A 15,830-nucleotide genomic window follows, 5' to 3' on the forward strand; every position below is an offset into this window, starting at 1 on the left:
ATGTGATACTAGAGTTTCTGGCACTCATTTTCTCCTCCTGCCATGAGGCAAAAGCCTGTTTGCTATGGGAGAGGTTGAAGCCAAGCAAAGATCAGCAAAGATGAGAGATAGGTTGAGGAAGAGTGATAGACATACAAAGAGAACACTTTGGAGGTATCAGGTTACCAGTTCCAATTGCTGAGATTCTTGGAGTTGCATGAGTTCCTGCAGCTCTCCCTTTCATTCTGTGACAAATCCCAATATCTTTCCAATAAATTTCTTAAGCTATTATGGGTGAGAATCCTCTGGGACCTCAGGGCCCCAGTACTGTGGGATACTTAGGAGACAGCCCTAGAGCCACACTTTTACCAGTATGACTCTGTTGCAGACTGGCAGCTTGTGAAAATAACCATGGGTTATTCCCTCTAATCTCAAAGTTAGACTACCCAACAACATGGCTCTCAGGCTAAGAATTTAGGATCAGAGACACTAGGTATGAGCACCGCACAGGGCTCCCAATTTGGAAGCCAAATCAAAGGCAGCTGAGGTGACACAGTCTTTACTGTGTCTTCAAAGACAATATTAAAGCTGCAGGCCACAAATGTGTCAGTTCAGAGCCTTCACCAGCATTGTATTTATTCAAACCAACATTTAGGAGAAATTAGCTTTCTTATATTTTCTGTTGCATGTCCAGCTGTTGCCAAAATTTTGGCAAAGTAAGATATCTTGATGCATAATTGAATATTTAACATATTTTTGAAAGTGAATATAAAGAATTTCAAGCTTAATTTCATTTTTTGCTTTTAGAAAAAAATAACTAACACCAGATTTTACAAAACCTTTTAAATTTTCTCAAAAAGAAATGAGAAGCACATTACATCAGTATTCATATTACTTTTACTTTTAAAGCTTGTCAGATTTCAGGTTTTAAACAGTTGGCAAACTGAGTCACAGTGCAATAATCAAGTTTCTTACCTGACTCCCTCTTGATGTCAGGGGTTTCTCTCGTGCAGTTAGCTTCACCTGAAATGGAGTCAATAGGTGGGGATGGAGGTGTGCAGCTCTTTGTTCTCCTTGACTAACAAACTCAATTTCCTAACAGCTTCTGAGAGACTCAGTAAACTCTCAAGACCAGTCAAAATTCTAGTCCGTTCACTTCACCATTAGGAACAGTGGAGTTCCTAAACTCTAACCAGGCAAAGCACATGACGTGACCTACAAGCATATGAGAAAAGTGCATCTACTCTCAACCACTCTTTCAAAGATCAGTAGGATCAAGTGAATGACAAAGCCAGCACTCAGTCTGGGACATCATCAAAGGGGCTAGATAAGCAAACAGTACCTCATGGTGTCTCTCTCCCTTTCTCTTCCTCCTTTCTTCGTTCTCCCAACTACTATCCTTCCCCATCTGTATTAGTTTCCTATATAAACTACCACAAACTTAGTGGCTAAAAGCGACACGAATGTATTATCTTACAGGTCAGAAGTCAAAAAATGGGCCTTGCTGGACAAAAACCAACATGTTGGCAAGGCTGCGTTCCTTCTGGAGGCTCTAGGGGTGAATATCTTTCCTTATCTTTTTCAGCTTCTACAGGTCACCTGCATTCCTTGGCTCCTGGCCTCTCCAGACATCTTCAAATCAGCAACTGCAACATTCTGACCTCTGCATCTGTCATTACATCTCCTTCTGTGACTTTGCCAAACAGTCTTCTGATTCTCTTTTTCACTTTTAAGGACATTTATGATTACACTGGGACCATACAGATAATCTGGGGTAATCGCCCCATTTCAAGGTTAGCTGATTAGCAACCTTAATTCCACGTGCAATCTTTTTTTATTTTTATTTTTAATATTTTGGCTGCATTGGGTCTTTGTTGCTGTGTGCGGGCTTCCTCTAGTTGCAGTGAGCGGCGGCTACTCTTCCTTGCGGTGCACGGGTTTCTCATTGAGGTGGCTTGTCCTTATTGCTGAGCACGGGTTCTAGGCGCACAGGCTTTAGCAGTTGTGGCTCGCGGGCTCTGGAGTGCAGGCTCAGTAGTTGTGGCGCGTGGGCTTAGTTGCTCCACGGCATGTGGGATCTTCCCGGACCAGGGCTCAAACCCATGTCCCCTGCATTGGCAAGCGGATTCTTAACCACTGCCCCAACAGGGAGGTCCCTCCACCTGCAATCTTAATCTAGCTTTTCCATGTAACCTAACACCTTCACAGGCTCTGGGGATTAGGATATAGACACTTGGGGTGGGATGCATTATTCTGTCTACAACACTATCTTCTTCTTAAGCCATTGCAAAACAAAAGTACTTTTTTGAGGTCAAAAAGAAGTCTAGGATGATGAAAATGTTATGAAACTAAACAGATGGTTGCACAACTTTGTGAATATGCTAGAAAACTACTGAATTGTACACTTTAAAATTGTGCATTTTACACCATATAGATTATATCATGATAAAAAATATGTATACAAAAATGTCTAAGTTGACTATATGGATTCTATCTACTAAGCTGTTTTATCTGTTGCTTTACTTATATATAAACAGGAAATATCACTCACAGTCACTCCTTTACCAACTTAACCCAATTCAGTTTTCTCCTGAGTGGGAACAGGGTTAATGAATCCAGACATATCAATTTCAAGAAAGATTACAGAAGAGACAGATATGCTATAAAACAGGGTGTACTGGCACTTCAAGAACGTGTTTTAGATAACTGAGCCTTTCAGCCCCAGACCAACCTCAGTCATACTCTAGCAGATCTTCTTATTGGGCTCTACATAATTTGGAATAATCCCCAAGTAATTGAAATATGCACATGAAAATGTCCTAGGAGGATTTATGCAGAAGTTTGAATGGTACATGCTAGTAAATATTCTGAAGTGAATAGAGACAATTATGAATCAGCTGCAGATGCATCCCAAAGTAAGCAAGTAAAAGTCCCATGCAGCCAGGGAGAATCTCAGTTGGGTTTCAATGACACTAAATCATGAAGAATATAAAAGAAGAAGAGAGCTCTAGGGGTCCTCCATCTGAGACCACAGGCTTAAATCACAGACAATCAACTAGCAAGCCTCATTCTGACAACAGAGCCTCAGTAGAGATGAGAATGTTGATGCAAGGATCTCAGGCCACAGAGATAACCATTATGTGGACCAGAGGTTTGCAAAACTTCTCTATGCTACACACCTCAAAAACCTATGTATAGAATATATGCGGATGTTTGCAGCAAGCATTCCCAGCTTCACTTCTCAAGCATCAACTTGGTTAGAAGGGAGAAGGAGTTAGAAACAGGGAGTGTGGAGACGAAGAAGGTACAATGTCAGTTAATACTGAAAACTGAACCCTTGAACTGCCATTCGTGTTGGAGTATATACTACAATAAAACAACCAACTAGTTATCCTGGCTGGCTCCTTTATCTCTCTATTCACCTTGGGGGAAATTCAAAACTTATATTGATGAAAATGGGATTTGTATCTATTAAAAGTACTTTTTATTCACTCTGAAAAGTGTCTTTATTCTTCAGGAAGTCTCATAACATTTATTAATCCTTCCACACTGCTGTCATAAATGACAAATCTGAGATGAACTTCCTTTTTTTTGCTTTGAGTTTGCATTTAAAAGAGTATGATCCTAAGAGATATGGGAACATATGTATATATATAACTGATTCACTTTGTTATAAAGCAGAAACTAACACACCATTGTAAAGCAATTATACTCCAATAAAGATGTTAAAAAAAATAAAAAAATAAAAGAGTATGATTGTGAAAGAGAGGTTTTAAGAATTCACAATGAACTCACTGAGTTATTTACTGCCTAACTTTTCCTTCATTCTCACCAAGGGAGCATATTTATTATATTTTCTCCCTCTGTGCATTTACATTTCTGAGAAGTTTCCAAAAATGGAAGGAAGTGGGGAATTGGTATACTTATTCTGCAGCCAGGGAGACTCTTCATTTTTTAATAACTCATAATACCAATGGGATAGTTAAATCAAACAGACTTTTTGGCTAGAGATTTCGTTGGTCTAGCTTGATTATTTTCAAACTGTGATCAATCCATTTCCACATTGCTCCTACAGCTGGATGTAGTTTATATTTCAAAGTCTCTGAAAACATAGGTTACAAATTTTCCAGTTTTAGATGGGGTGGGAAAACACTTTGATGTTTTTGAGGTGAAAATTACCCATCAAAGAAGTGGAGTTAAGCACTGCACCAGAAAAAAATTATATCCCATTTCCATACTTGGAATAAAAAGAAGAAAAACAAAACCCAAAGCCCCTGCAATTGAAATAATACATTTTATTAATGTCAACCTTCCATAGTAATTTTATCCCAATCTCTCATGGGCCCTAGGAAATGCTAAGACAACCAAACCAAAATTATCAGTAGGTTTATCATCCAAGCCATGACTTATCCACAACAAATTGTGAAACCTCAAACTGCTTCTGCATGCAGTATTTTTGAACTATTTTCCCCCAAACATCACACACACACACACACACACACACACACACACCCCGATTGGTTAGTCTTATGGATTGCAACAAAGCTTAATGGAGCAAAATCCTCCTATGGGATACCTTGTTCTCCCACAGATTTGGACAGCATGAAATATATAATTCATTTCTTTCCCAAGCTTAAGTAGTTGGGTGCCAATCTAGAGTAATTGAAATTTTGGGCTCTTATTTAGGATCGTTAACTCTACTCTTCCTTTCTCTATGAATGGGAAGAATAGTCTCTTGCAAAGTAGTTTAAATAAAATATGGACATTTATGCAAAATGAATTCCTAGACTTATCAAAGACTTATTCCTCAGCCAACGGCAATTTCATGGGACAAACACCTCGTAGATTGATGGTCAAATTGCTTCACTCACAAAATGTTCAGGGCTCTTTTCTTTTTTCCACCTTTTACAGCCTGATGATCAAAGAAGCCTTTCTCCCTGTTGGTGCCACTGAGAATCCTGGGCACCCCTTGCAAATCACACCTCCTACTACTTCCTGGGCCAACACTGTCTTGCTTGCCTTGCCGTGTGGGGCTTCCAGTCACTCTCAATTCAGCATTATTCACATTTTCTTGGTAGATACTTTTTCAGTAAAAGGCTTCTTAGACATATACCATGATTCAGTTTAGAGTTTTATTTTGGTTGCCTGGGGACTTGTAAAAAAATTCTGTCTTTTTCATCCCAATCACACACACACATATATATATATATATATATATATATATATATATATATATATATATACCCTGAGATTACAAAAAGAAGTTTTAAGTCTCAAGTCTCCTGAAACTTTAAAAAATATATATTTTTTAAATTTAATTAATTAATTTATTTTTTGCGATATGCGGGCCTCTCACTGTTGTGGCCTCTCCCACAACAGAGCACAGGCTCCGGACGCGCAAGCTCAGCGGCCATGGCTCACGGGCCTAGCCGCTCCATGGCATGTGGGATCTTCCCAGACCGGGGCACGAACCCGTGTCCCCTGCATCGGCAGGCGGACTCTCAACCACAGTGCCACCAGGGAAGCCCTATTTATTTTTTTATACAGCAGGTTCTTATTAGTCATCCATTTTATACACATCAGTGTATACATGTCAACTCCATCGCCCAATTCAGCACACCACCATCCCCACCCCGCCGTGGCTTTCCCCACTTGGTGTCCATACGTTTGTTCTCTACATCTGTGTCTCAATTTCTGCCCTGCAAACCTGTTCATCTGTACCATTTTTCTAGGTTCCACATACATGCGTTAATATACGATATTTGTTTTTCTTTCTGACTTACTTCACTCTGTATGACAGTCTCTAGATACATCCACATTTCTACAAATGACCCAATTTCGTTCCTTTTTATGGCTGAGTAATATTCCATCGTATATATGTACCACTTCTTCTTTATCCATTCGTCTGTCGATGGGCATTTAGGTTGCTTCCATGACCCGGCTATTGTAAATAGTGCTGCAAGGAATATTGGGGTGCATGTGTCTTTTTGAATTATGGTTTTCTCTGGGTATATGCCCAGTAGTGGGATTGCTGGGTCATATGGTAATTCTATTTTTAGCTATTTAAGGAACCTCCATACTGTTCTCCATAGTGGCTGTATCAATTTACATTCCCACCAACAGTGCAAGACGGTTTGCTTTTCTCCACACCCTCTCCAGTATTTGTTGCTTGTAGATTTTCTGATGATGCCCATTCTAACTCGTGTGGGGTGATACCTCATTGTAGTTTTGATTTGCATTTCTCTAATAATTAGTGATGTTGAGTAGCTTTTCATGTGCTTCTTGGCCATCTGTGTGTCTTCTTCGGAGAAATGTCTATTTAGGTCTTCTGCCCATTTTTGGATTGGGTTTTTTGTTTCTTTAATATTGAGCTGCATGAGCTGTTTATATATTTTGGCGATTAATCCTTTGTAGGTTGATTCATTTGCAAATATTTTCTCCCATTCTGAGGGTTGTCTTTTTGTCTTGCTTATGATTTCCTTTGATGTACAAAAGCTTTGAAGTTTCATTAGGTCCCATTTGTTTATTTTTGTTTTTATTTCCATTAATTACTCTAGGAGGTGGATCAAAAAAGATCTTGCTGTGATTTATGTCAAAGAGTGTTCTTCCTATGTTTTCCTCCAAGAGTTTTATAGTGTCCAGTCTTACATTTAGGTTTATAATCCATTTTGAGTTTATTTTTGTGTATGGTATTAGAGAGTGTTCTAATTTCATTCTTTTACATGTAGCTGTCCAGTTTTCCCAGCACCACTTATTGAAGAGACTGTCTTTTCTCCATTGTACATCCTTGCCTCCTTTGTCCTAGATTAGTTGACCATAGGTGTGTGGGTTTATCTCTGGGCTTTCTGTCTTGTTCCACTGATCTATGTTTCTGTTTTTGTGCCAGTACCATATTGTCTTGATTACTGTAACTTTGTAGTAGAGTCTGAAGTCAGGGAGTCTGATTCCTCCAGCTCCGTTTTCTTCCCTCAGACTGCATTGGTTATTCGGGGTCTTTTGTGTATCCATACAAATTTTAAGATTTTTTGTTCTAGTTCTGTAAAAAAATGCCACTGGTAAATTGATAGGGATTGCATTGAATCTGTAGATTGCTTTGTGTAATATAGCCATTTTCACAGTATTGAATCTTCCAATCCAAGAACATGGTATATCTCTCCATCTGTTGGTATCACCTTTAATTACTTTCATCAGTGTCTTATAGTTTTCTGCATACAGGTCTTTTGTTTCCCTAGGTAGTAGGTTTATTCCTAGGTATTTTATTCCTTTTCTTTCAATGGTAAATGGGAATGTGTCCTTACTTTCTCTTTCAGATTTTTCATCATTAGTGTATAGGAATGCAAGAGATTTCTGTGCATTAATTTTGTATCCTGCAACTTTATCAAATTCATTGATTAGCTCTAGTAGTTTTCTGGTGGCATCTTTAAGATTCTCTATGTATAGTATCATGTCATCTGCAAACAGTGACAGTTTTACTTCTTCTTTTCTGATTTGTATTCCTTTTATTTCTTTTTCTTCTCTGATTGCTGTGGCTAGGACTTCCAAAACTATGTTGAATAATAGTGGTGAGAGTGGACATCCTTGTCTTGTTCCTAATCTGAGAGGAAAGATTTCAGTTTTTCACCATTGAGAATGATGTTTGCTGTGGGTTTGTCATTTATGGCCTTTATTATGTTGAGGTAGGTTCCCTCTATGCCCACTTTCTGGAGAGTTTTTATCACAAATGGGTGTTGAATTTGTCAGAAGTTTTTTCTGCATCTATTGAGATGATCATATAGTTTTTATTCTTCAGTTTGTTAATACGGTGTATCACATTGATTGATTTGCGTATATTGAAGAATTCTTGCATCCCTAGGATAAATCCCACTTGATTATGGTGTATGATCCTTTTAATGTGTTGTTAGATTCTGTTTGCTAGTATTTTGTTCTGGATTTTTGCATCTATATTCATCAGTGATATTGGTCTGTAATTTTCTTTTTTTGTAGTACCTTTGTCTGGTTTTGGTATCAGGGTGATGGTGGCCTCACAGAATGATTTTGGGAGTGTTCCTTCCTCTGCAATTTTTTGGAAGAGTTTGAGAAGGATGGGTGTTAGCTCTTCTCTAAATGTTTGATAGAATTCACCTGTGAAGCCATCTGGTCTTGGACTTCTGTTTGCTGGAAGATTTTAAATCACAGTTTCAATTTCATTACTTGTGATTGGTCTGTTCATATTTTCTATTTCTTCCTTGTTCTGTCTTGGGAGGTTATACCTTTCTTAGAATTTGTCCGTTTCTTCCAGGTTGTCCATTTTATTGGTATAGAGTTGCTTGTAGTAGTCTCTTAGGATGCTTTGTATTTCTGCAGTGCCTGTTGTAACTTCTCCTTTTTCATTTCTAATTTTATTGATTTGAGTCCTCTCCCTCTTTTTCTTGATGAGTCTGGCTAATGGTTTATCAATTTTGTTTACCTTCTCAAAGAACCAGCTTTTAGTTTTATTGATCTTTGCTATTGTTTTCTTTATTTCTATTTCATTTATTTTTGCTCTGATCTTTATGATTTCTTTCCTTCTGCTAACTTTGGGTTTTGTTTGTTCTTCTTTCTCTAGTTCCTTTAGGTGTAATGTTAGATTGTTTATTTGAGATTTTTATTGTTTCTTGAGGTAGGCTTGTATAGCTATAAAATTCCCTCTTAGAACTGCTTTTGCTGCATCCCATAGGTTTTGGATCGTCGTGTTTTCATTGTCATTTGTCTCTATGTATTTTTTGATTTCCTCTTTGATTTCTTCAGTGACCGCTTGGTTATTTAGTAACATATTGTTTAGCCTCTGTGTGTTTGTGGTTTTTACATTTTTTTCCCTGTAACTGATTTCTAATCTCATAGTCTTGTGGTCAGAAAAGATGCTTGATATGATTTCAATTTTCTTAAATTTACTGAGGCTTGATTTGTGACCCAAAATGTAATCTATCCTGGAGAATGTTCCATGCACACTTGAGAAGAAAGTGTAATATGCTGTTTTTGGATGGAAGGTCCTATAAATATCAATTAAATCTACCTGGTCTATTGTGTCATTTAAAGCTTGTCTTTCCTTATTAATTTTCTGTTTGGATGATCTGTCCATTGGTGTAAGTGAGGTGTTAAAGTCTCCCACTATTATTATGTCACTGTCAATTTCCTCTTTTATAGCTGTTAGCAGTTGCCTTATGTATTGAGATGCTCCCATGTTGGGTGCATGTATATTTATAATTGTTATATCTTCTTCTTGGATTGTTCCCTTGATTACTATGTAGTGTCCTTCCTTGTCTCTTGTAACATTTTTTATTTTAAAGTCTATTTTATCTGATATAAGTATTGCTACTCCAGCTTTCTTTTGATTTCCATTTAATATCTTTTTCCAACCCCTCACTTTTGGTCTGTATGTGTCTCTAGGTCTGAAGTGGGTCTCTTGTAGACAGCATATATATGGGTTTTGTTTTTGTATCCATTCAGCAAGCCTGTGTCTTTTGGTTGGAATATTTAATCTATTCACATTTAAGGTAATTATTGATATGCATGTTCCTATTACCATTTCCTTAATCGTTTTGGGTTTGTTTTTGTAGGTCCTTTTCTTCTGTTGTGTTGCCCACTTAAAGAAGTTCCTTTAGCATTTGTTGTAGAGCTGTTCTGGTGGTGCTGAATTCTCTTAGCTTTTGCTTGTCTGTAAAGCTTTTGATTTCTCCATTGAATCTGAATGAGATCCTTGCTGGGTAGAGTAATCTTGGTTGTAGGTTTTTCCTTTTCATCACTTTAAGTATATCATGCCTGTCCCTTCTGGCTTGTAGAGTTTCTGCTGAGAAATCAGCTGTTAACCCTATGGGATTTCCCTTGTATGTTATTTGCCGTTTTTCCCTTGCTGCTTTCAATAATATTCTTTGTCTTTAATTTTTACCAATTTGATTACTATGTGTCTTGGCATGTTTCTCCTTGGGTTTATCCTGTATGGGACTCTCTGCACTTCCTGGACTTGGGTGGCTATTTCCTTTCCCATGTTAGGGAAGTTTTCAACTATAATCTCTTCAAATATTTTCTCAGGTCCTTTCTCTCTCTCTTCTCCTTCTGGGACCCCTATAATGCGAATGTTGTTGTGTTTAATGTTGTCCCCGAGGTCTCTTATGCTGTCTTCATTTCTTTTCATTCTTTTTTCTTTATTCTGTTCTGCAGCAGTGAATTCCACCATTCTGTCTTCCAGGTCACTTCTCCGTTCTTCTGCCTCAGTTATTCTGCTATTGATTCCTTGTAGAGTATTTTTCATTTCAATTATTGTATTGTTCATCTCTGTTTGTTTGTTCTTTAATTCTTCTAGGTCTTTGTTAAACATTTCTTGCACCTTCTGGTTCTTTGCTTCCATTCTTTTTCCGAGGTTCTGGATCATCTTCACTATCATTTTTCTGAATTCTTTTTCTGGAAGGTTGCCTATCTCCACTTCATTTAGTTGTTTTTCTGGGGTTTTATCTTGTTCTTCATCTGGTACATAGCCCTCTGCCTTTTCATCTTGTCTACCTTTCTGTGAATGTGGTTTCTGTTCCACAGGCTGCAGGACTGTAGTTCTTCTTGCTTCTGCTGTCTGCCCTCTGGTGGATGAGGCTATCTAAGAGGCTTGTCCAAGTTTCCTGATGGGAGGGACTGGTGGTGGGTAGAGCTGGCTGTTGCTCTGGTGGGCAGCGCTCAGTAAAACTTTAATCCGCTTGTCTGCTGATCGGTGGGGCTGGGTCCCCTCCCTGTTGGTTGTTTGGCCTGAGGGGACTCAACACTGGAGCCTACCCAGGCTCTTTGTTGGGGCTAATGGCGGACTCTGGGAGGGCTCCCGCCAAGGAGTACTTCCCAGAACTTTTGCTGCCAGTGTCCTTGTCCTCACAGTGAGACAGAGCCACCCCCCCGCCTCTGCAGGAGACCCTCCAACACTAGCAGGTAGGTCTGGTTCAGTCTCCTATGGGGGTTACTGCTCCTTCCCCTGGGTCCCAATGCGCACACTACTTTGTCTGGGCCCTCCAAGAGTGGAGTCTCTGTTTACCTCAGTTCTGTCGAAGTCCTGCAGTCAAATCCCACAAGCCTTCAAAGGCTGATTCTCTAGGAATTCCTCCTCCCATTGCCAGACCCCCAGCTTTGGAAGCCTGACGTGGGGCTCAGAACCTTCACTCCAGTGGGTAGACTTCTGTGGTATAAGTGTTCTCCAGTTTGTGGGTCTCCAACCCAGCAGTTATGGGATTTGATTTTATTGTGATTGCGCCCCTCCTACCATCTCATTGTGGCTTCTCCTTTGGCTTTGGATGTGGGATATTTTTTTTGGTGCGTTCCAGTGTCTTCCTGTCGATGTTTGTTCAGCAGTTAGCTGTGATTCCAGTGTTCTCACAAGAGGGAGTGAGAGCATGTCCTCCTACTCTGCCATCTTGACCTAATCTTGTAAAAAAACTTTTAAATTATCCTGTTCTTCATCACCCCCCCAAGTTTTTTTTTTTGTTTATTTTTGGCTGCATTGTGTCTTCATTGCTGCGCAGACTTTCTCTAGTTGCAGCGAGTGGGGGCTACTCTTCATTGAAGTGCGTAGGCTTCTCATTGCAGTGGCTTGTCTTGTTGCAGAGCACGGGCTCTAGGTGCATGAGGTTCAGTAGTTGTGGCACGCAGGCTCAGTAGTTGTGGCTTGTGGGCTCTAGAGCACAGGCTCAGTAGCTGTGGTTCATGGGCTTAATTGCTCCATGGCATTTGGGATCTTCCTGGACCAGGGCTTGAACCCTGTTGCCTGCATTGGCAGGTGGATTCTTAACCACTGCACCACCAGGGAAGTCCTACCTCCTCCCAGTTTTATTGAGATATAATTGATATATAACAGTGTATTCATTTAAGGTATATACAACCTAAGGATTTGCTATATGTATTTATTGCTAAATGATTACCAAAATAGATTTAGTTAACATCCATCACCTCACATAAATTTTTTTTCTTGTGATGAGAACTTTTAAGATCTACTCTCTTAGCAACTTAAAAAAAAAAAAAAAGATTATCACAACAAGTTTAGTTGACATCCATTATCTCCTATACATATAAAGGGAAGGAAAAGAAAGAAAAAAAAATTTCCTTATGATAGGATTGCTCAACAACTTTCATATATACCATACAGCAGTGTTAACTATAGTTATCATGTTGTACATTATATCCCTAGTACTTATTTATGTTGTAACTGGAAGTTTGTACATTTTCACCACCTTCATCTAATTCCTTCTCTCCCCCACCTCCCTGCTTCTGGTAACCACAAATCTGATTGTTTTTTTCTGAGTTTGGTGTTTTTAAAAAAATTCCACATATATGTGAGACCATATGGTATTTATCTTTCTCTGACTTATTTCACTTAGCATAATGCCCTCAAGGTCCATCCATGTTGTTGCAAATGACAGGATTTCCTTCTTTTTTTATGGCTGAATGACAATATTTTGTGTGTGTGTGTGTGTCACATTTTCTTTATCCATTCATCTGTTGATGGACACTTAGGTTATTTCCATGTATTGGCTATTGTAAATAATGCTGCAATGAGCATGGGGGTGCAGATATCTCTTTGAGATAGTTATTTCATTTCCTTCATATACATATCCAGAAGTAGAAAGGCTGGATCAAATGGTAATTCTATTTCTAACTTTTTGAGGAACCTCCATACTGTTTTCCGTAGTGGCTGCACCAATTTACATTCCCACCAATACTGCACAAGGGTTCCCTTTTTTCCACATTGTTATCTCTTGTTGATGACAGCCATTCTAACAGGAATGAGGTAATACCTTAATGTGGATTTGATTTGCATCTCCTTGATGACTAGTAAAGTTGAGCACCTTTTCATGTACCTTTGGGCCATTTGTATATCTTCTTGGTAAAAATGTCTATTCAGTTCCTCTGTTCATTGTTAATTTTGCCCATTGGATTATTTATTTTTTGCTTTGAGTTGTATAACTTCTTTATTTGTTTTAGATATTAGCCCCTTATCAGATATATGATTTGCAAATAATTTCCTCCCATTCTGTAGGTTAACTTTTTGTTTTATGATTGTTTCCTCTGCTGTTCAGAATTGGTGTCAAATCCAAAGAATCATTGCCAAGACCAAAGTCAAGGAGCTTACTCCGTGTTTTCTTTTAGTTTTATGGCTTTAGGTCTTATGTTCAAGTGTTTAATTGAATCTGAGTTGATTTTTGTGTATGGTATAAGAAAGTGGTCCAGCTTCATTCTTTAACATGTGGCTCTCCAATTTTCCCAGCACCATTTATCGAGGAGACTAACCTTTCCCCACTGTAAATTCTTGTCTCTTTTGTCACAAATTAACTGATCTTGTATGCACAGGTTTGTTTTGGGGCCCTCTATTCTATTCCACTGATCTATGTGTTTGTTTTTATGCCAATACTACACTGTTTTGACTACTATAGCTTTGTAGTGTAGTTTGAAATCAGGAAGTGTTATGCCTCCAGCTTTGTTCTTCTTTCTCAAGGTTGCTTTGGCTATTTGGGCTCTTCTGCAGTTCCACACAAATTTTAGGATTGTTTGTTCTATTTTTGTGACAAATGCCATTGAATTTTGATAGGAATTGCATTGAATCAGTACTTTGGGTAGCATGGACATTTAAAGAATATTAATTCTTCCAATCTACAAGAATGTAATATCTTGCCATTTATTTGTGTCTTCTTTAATTTCTTTCATCAATATACAGTTTTCAGTGTACAAGTCTTTCACTTTCTTGGTTAAATTTATTCATAGGTATTTTATTCTTTTTGATGCAGTTTTAAATAGGATTGTTTTCTTGACTTTTATTTCTGAGAGTTTGTTATTAGTGTATAGAAATACAACTGATTTTTGTAGGTTAATATTTTATTCTGCAACTTTACTGAATTCATTTATTCTAACAGTTTTTGGTGGAGTCTTTAGGGTTTTCTATAAATAATATCATGTCATTTACAAGTAGAGACAGTTTATGTTCTTCCTTTTCATTTGGATGTATTTTATTTCCTTTTGTTCCCTAATTATTTTGATTTAGGATTTCCAACGCTATGTTGAATAAAAGTGGCAAGAGTGGACATCCTTGTCTTGTTCCTGACCTTAGAGGAAAAGCTGTCAGGTTTTTACTGTTGAGTATGATGTTAGCTGTGGGCTTGTCATATATGGTCTTTATTATGTTGACGTACTTTCCTGCTATACCTACTTTGTTGAGAATTTTTATCATAAGTGGATGTTGAATTCTGTCAAAAGTTTTTCCTGCATCTATTGAGATAATTATATGATTTTTATCCTTCATTTTATTGATGTGGTGTATCACGTTGATTGATTTGCAGATATAGAACCATCCTTGTATTCTTGAAATAAATCCCACTTGATCATGGTGTATGATCCTTTTAATGTATTGTTGAATTCAGTTTGCTACCATTTTGTTGAGGATTTTTGCATCTATGTTCATCAGGGATATTGGCCTGTAATTTTTTTTTTCTTCTGGGCTTCTTGTCTGGTTTTGGTATCAGGGTAATGCTGGCCTCATAAAAGAATTCGGAAGTGTTCCCTCCTCTTCTATTTTTTGGAAGAGTTTGAAAAGGATTGGTATTAACTCTTCTTTGAATGTTTGGTAGAATTCACCAGTGAAGCCATCTGGTCCTGGATTTTATTTGTTGAGAGTTTCGGTTACTGATTCATCTTTACTATTACCTGGTCTATTCAAATTTTCTATTTTCTATTTCTTCATGATTCAGTCTTGGTATGTTTCTAGAAATTTATCATTTCTCCTAGGTTGTCTGATTTTTTGGCCTGTAATTGTTCATAGTAGTTTCTTACGATTCTTTGTATTTCTGTGGTATCAATTGTAACGTCTTCTTTCTTTTTTTTTCTTTTAAAATACTTGCAATTTATACTAGCACTAAATTTGAATTCCTATATAATGGATTTCTGTTTTCCCTCTTTCATTAGAATGGTGAATTTAATTCTGCATTATTACATCTAGTCAGAATCACCTGTAGCAATCAGCACATTATTAAGGACCTGGATTCAGTGCTTGCACTGGACTGTGGAGACAAGCAGCTGAAACACCACAGAGAAGAGAAAAAGGAAGCAGGAAATGAGCCAGCTGGCGCTACAGAAGAACTGAGGCTCAGAAATATGCTGTATACCCAGCATTGCCTAAAGGCTAGAGACCTGGATGGTAAGCCTCTCTGCTTTTACACATGCCACTCTGTCTACTGCCTTTTGGTGGGCTTTCTTCTCCTCATTTTACCTTCATTGTTCCCATTCAGGATCACTTTAACCAGGTCTCACCTATCTACAAATGAAGGGCAGGACAAGGTGTGTTCATAGCTCATGTGATAATGTCTGAGCTCCCAGAACTGGTCCCGTGACCTCTGGCCCAGCTCTCCCAGATGCTTCCACACCCAGCTCTAAGACCACACACTGTCTTTACTTGTAGACTCTAAAGTAGACTCTGAAGATGTGGTACATATATGCAATGGGATACTATGCAGCCATAAAAAGGAATGAAATAATGCTTGTTACAGCAATATGGATGGACTTAGAGATTATTATACTAAGTGAAGTAAGTCAGAAAGAGAAAGACAAATACCATATGATGTCACTGATATGTGGAATCTAAAGTATGACACAAATGAACCTATGTGCAAAACAGAAACAGACTTGCTGACAGAGAACAGGCTTGTGGTTGACAAGGTGGGGTGGGTAGGGAAGGATGGATTGGGAGTTTGGGATTAGCAGATGCAAACTATTATGTATAGAATGGATAAACAACAAGGTCCTACTGTATGGCACAGGGAACTATATTCAATATCCTGTGACAAACGATAATGGAAAAGAATATGAAAAAAGAATGTATA

General features: G+C 38.2%; 1 protein-coding gene across 1 annotated transcript in view; it reads left to right on the forward strand.

The window, feature by feature from the left end:
* HINT1 (histidine triad nucleotide binding protein 1) overlaps window positions 1-15,830 on the forward strand; it is a 94,381-nt gene that overhangs the window by 41,630 nt on the left and 36,921 nt on the right. Inside the window, exon 2 of the mRNA XM_027098541.1 lies at window positions 14,917-15,148. Coding sequence (XP_026954342.1) covers window positions 14,917-15,148 — 232 coding nt within the window. The remainder of the gene's footprint in view (window positions 1-14,916; window positions 15,149-15,830) is intronic.

This window comes from Aethalodelphis obliquidens, unplaced genomic scaffold (assembly GCF_003676395.1).
Source record: "Aethalodelphis obliquidens isolate GAN/ISIS:26980383/991018 unplaced genomic scaffold, ASM367639v1 scaffold4, whole genome shotgun sequence".
In the NCBI taxonomy this organism is placed as follows: Eukaryota; Metazoa; Chordata; class Mammalia; order Artiodactyla; family Delphinidae; genus Aethalodelphis; species Aethalodelphis obliquidens.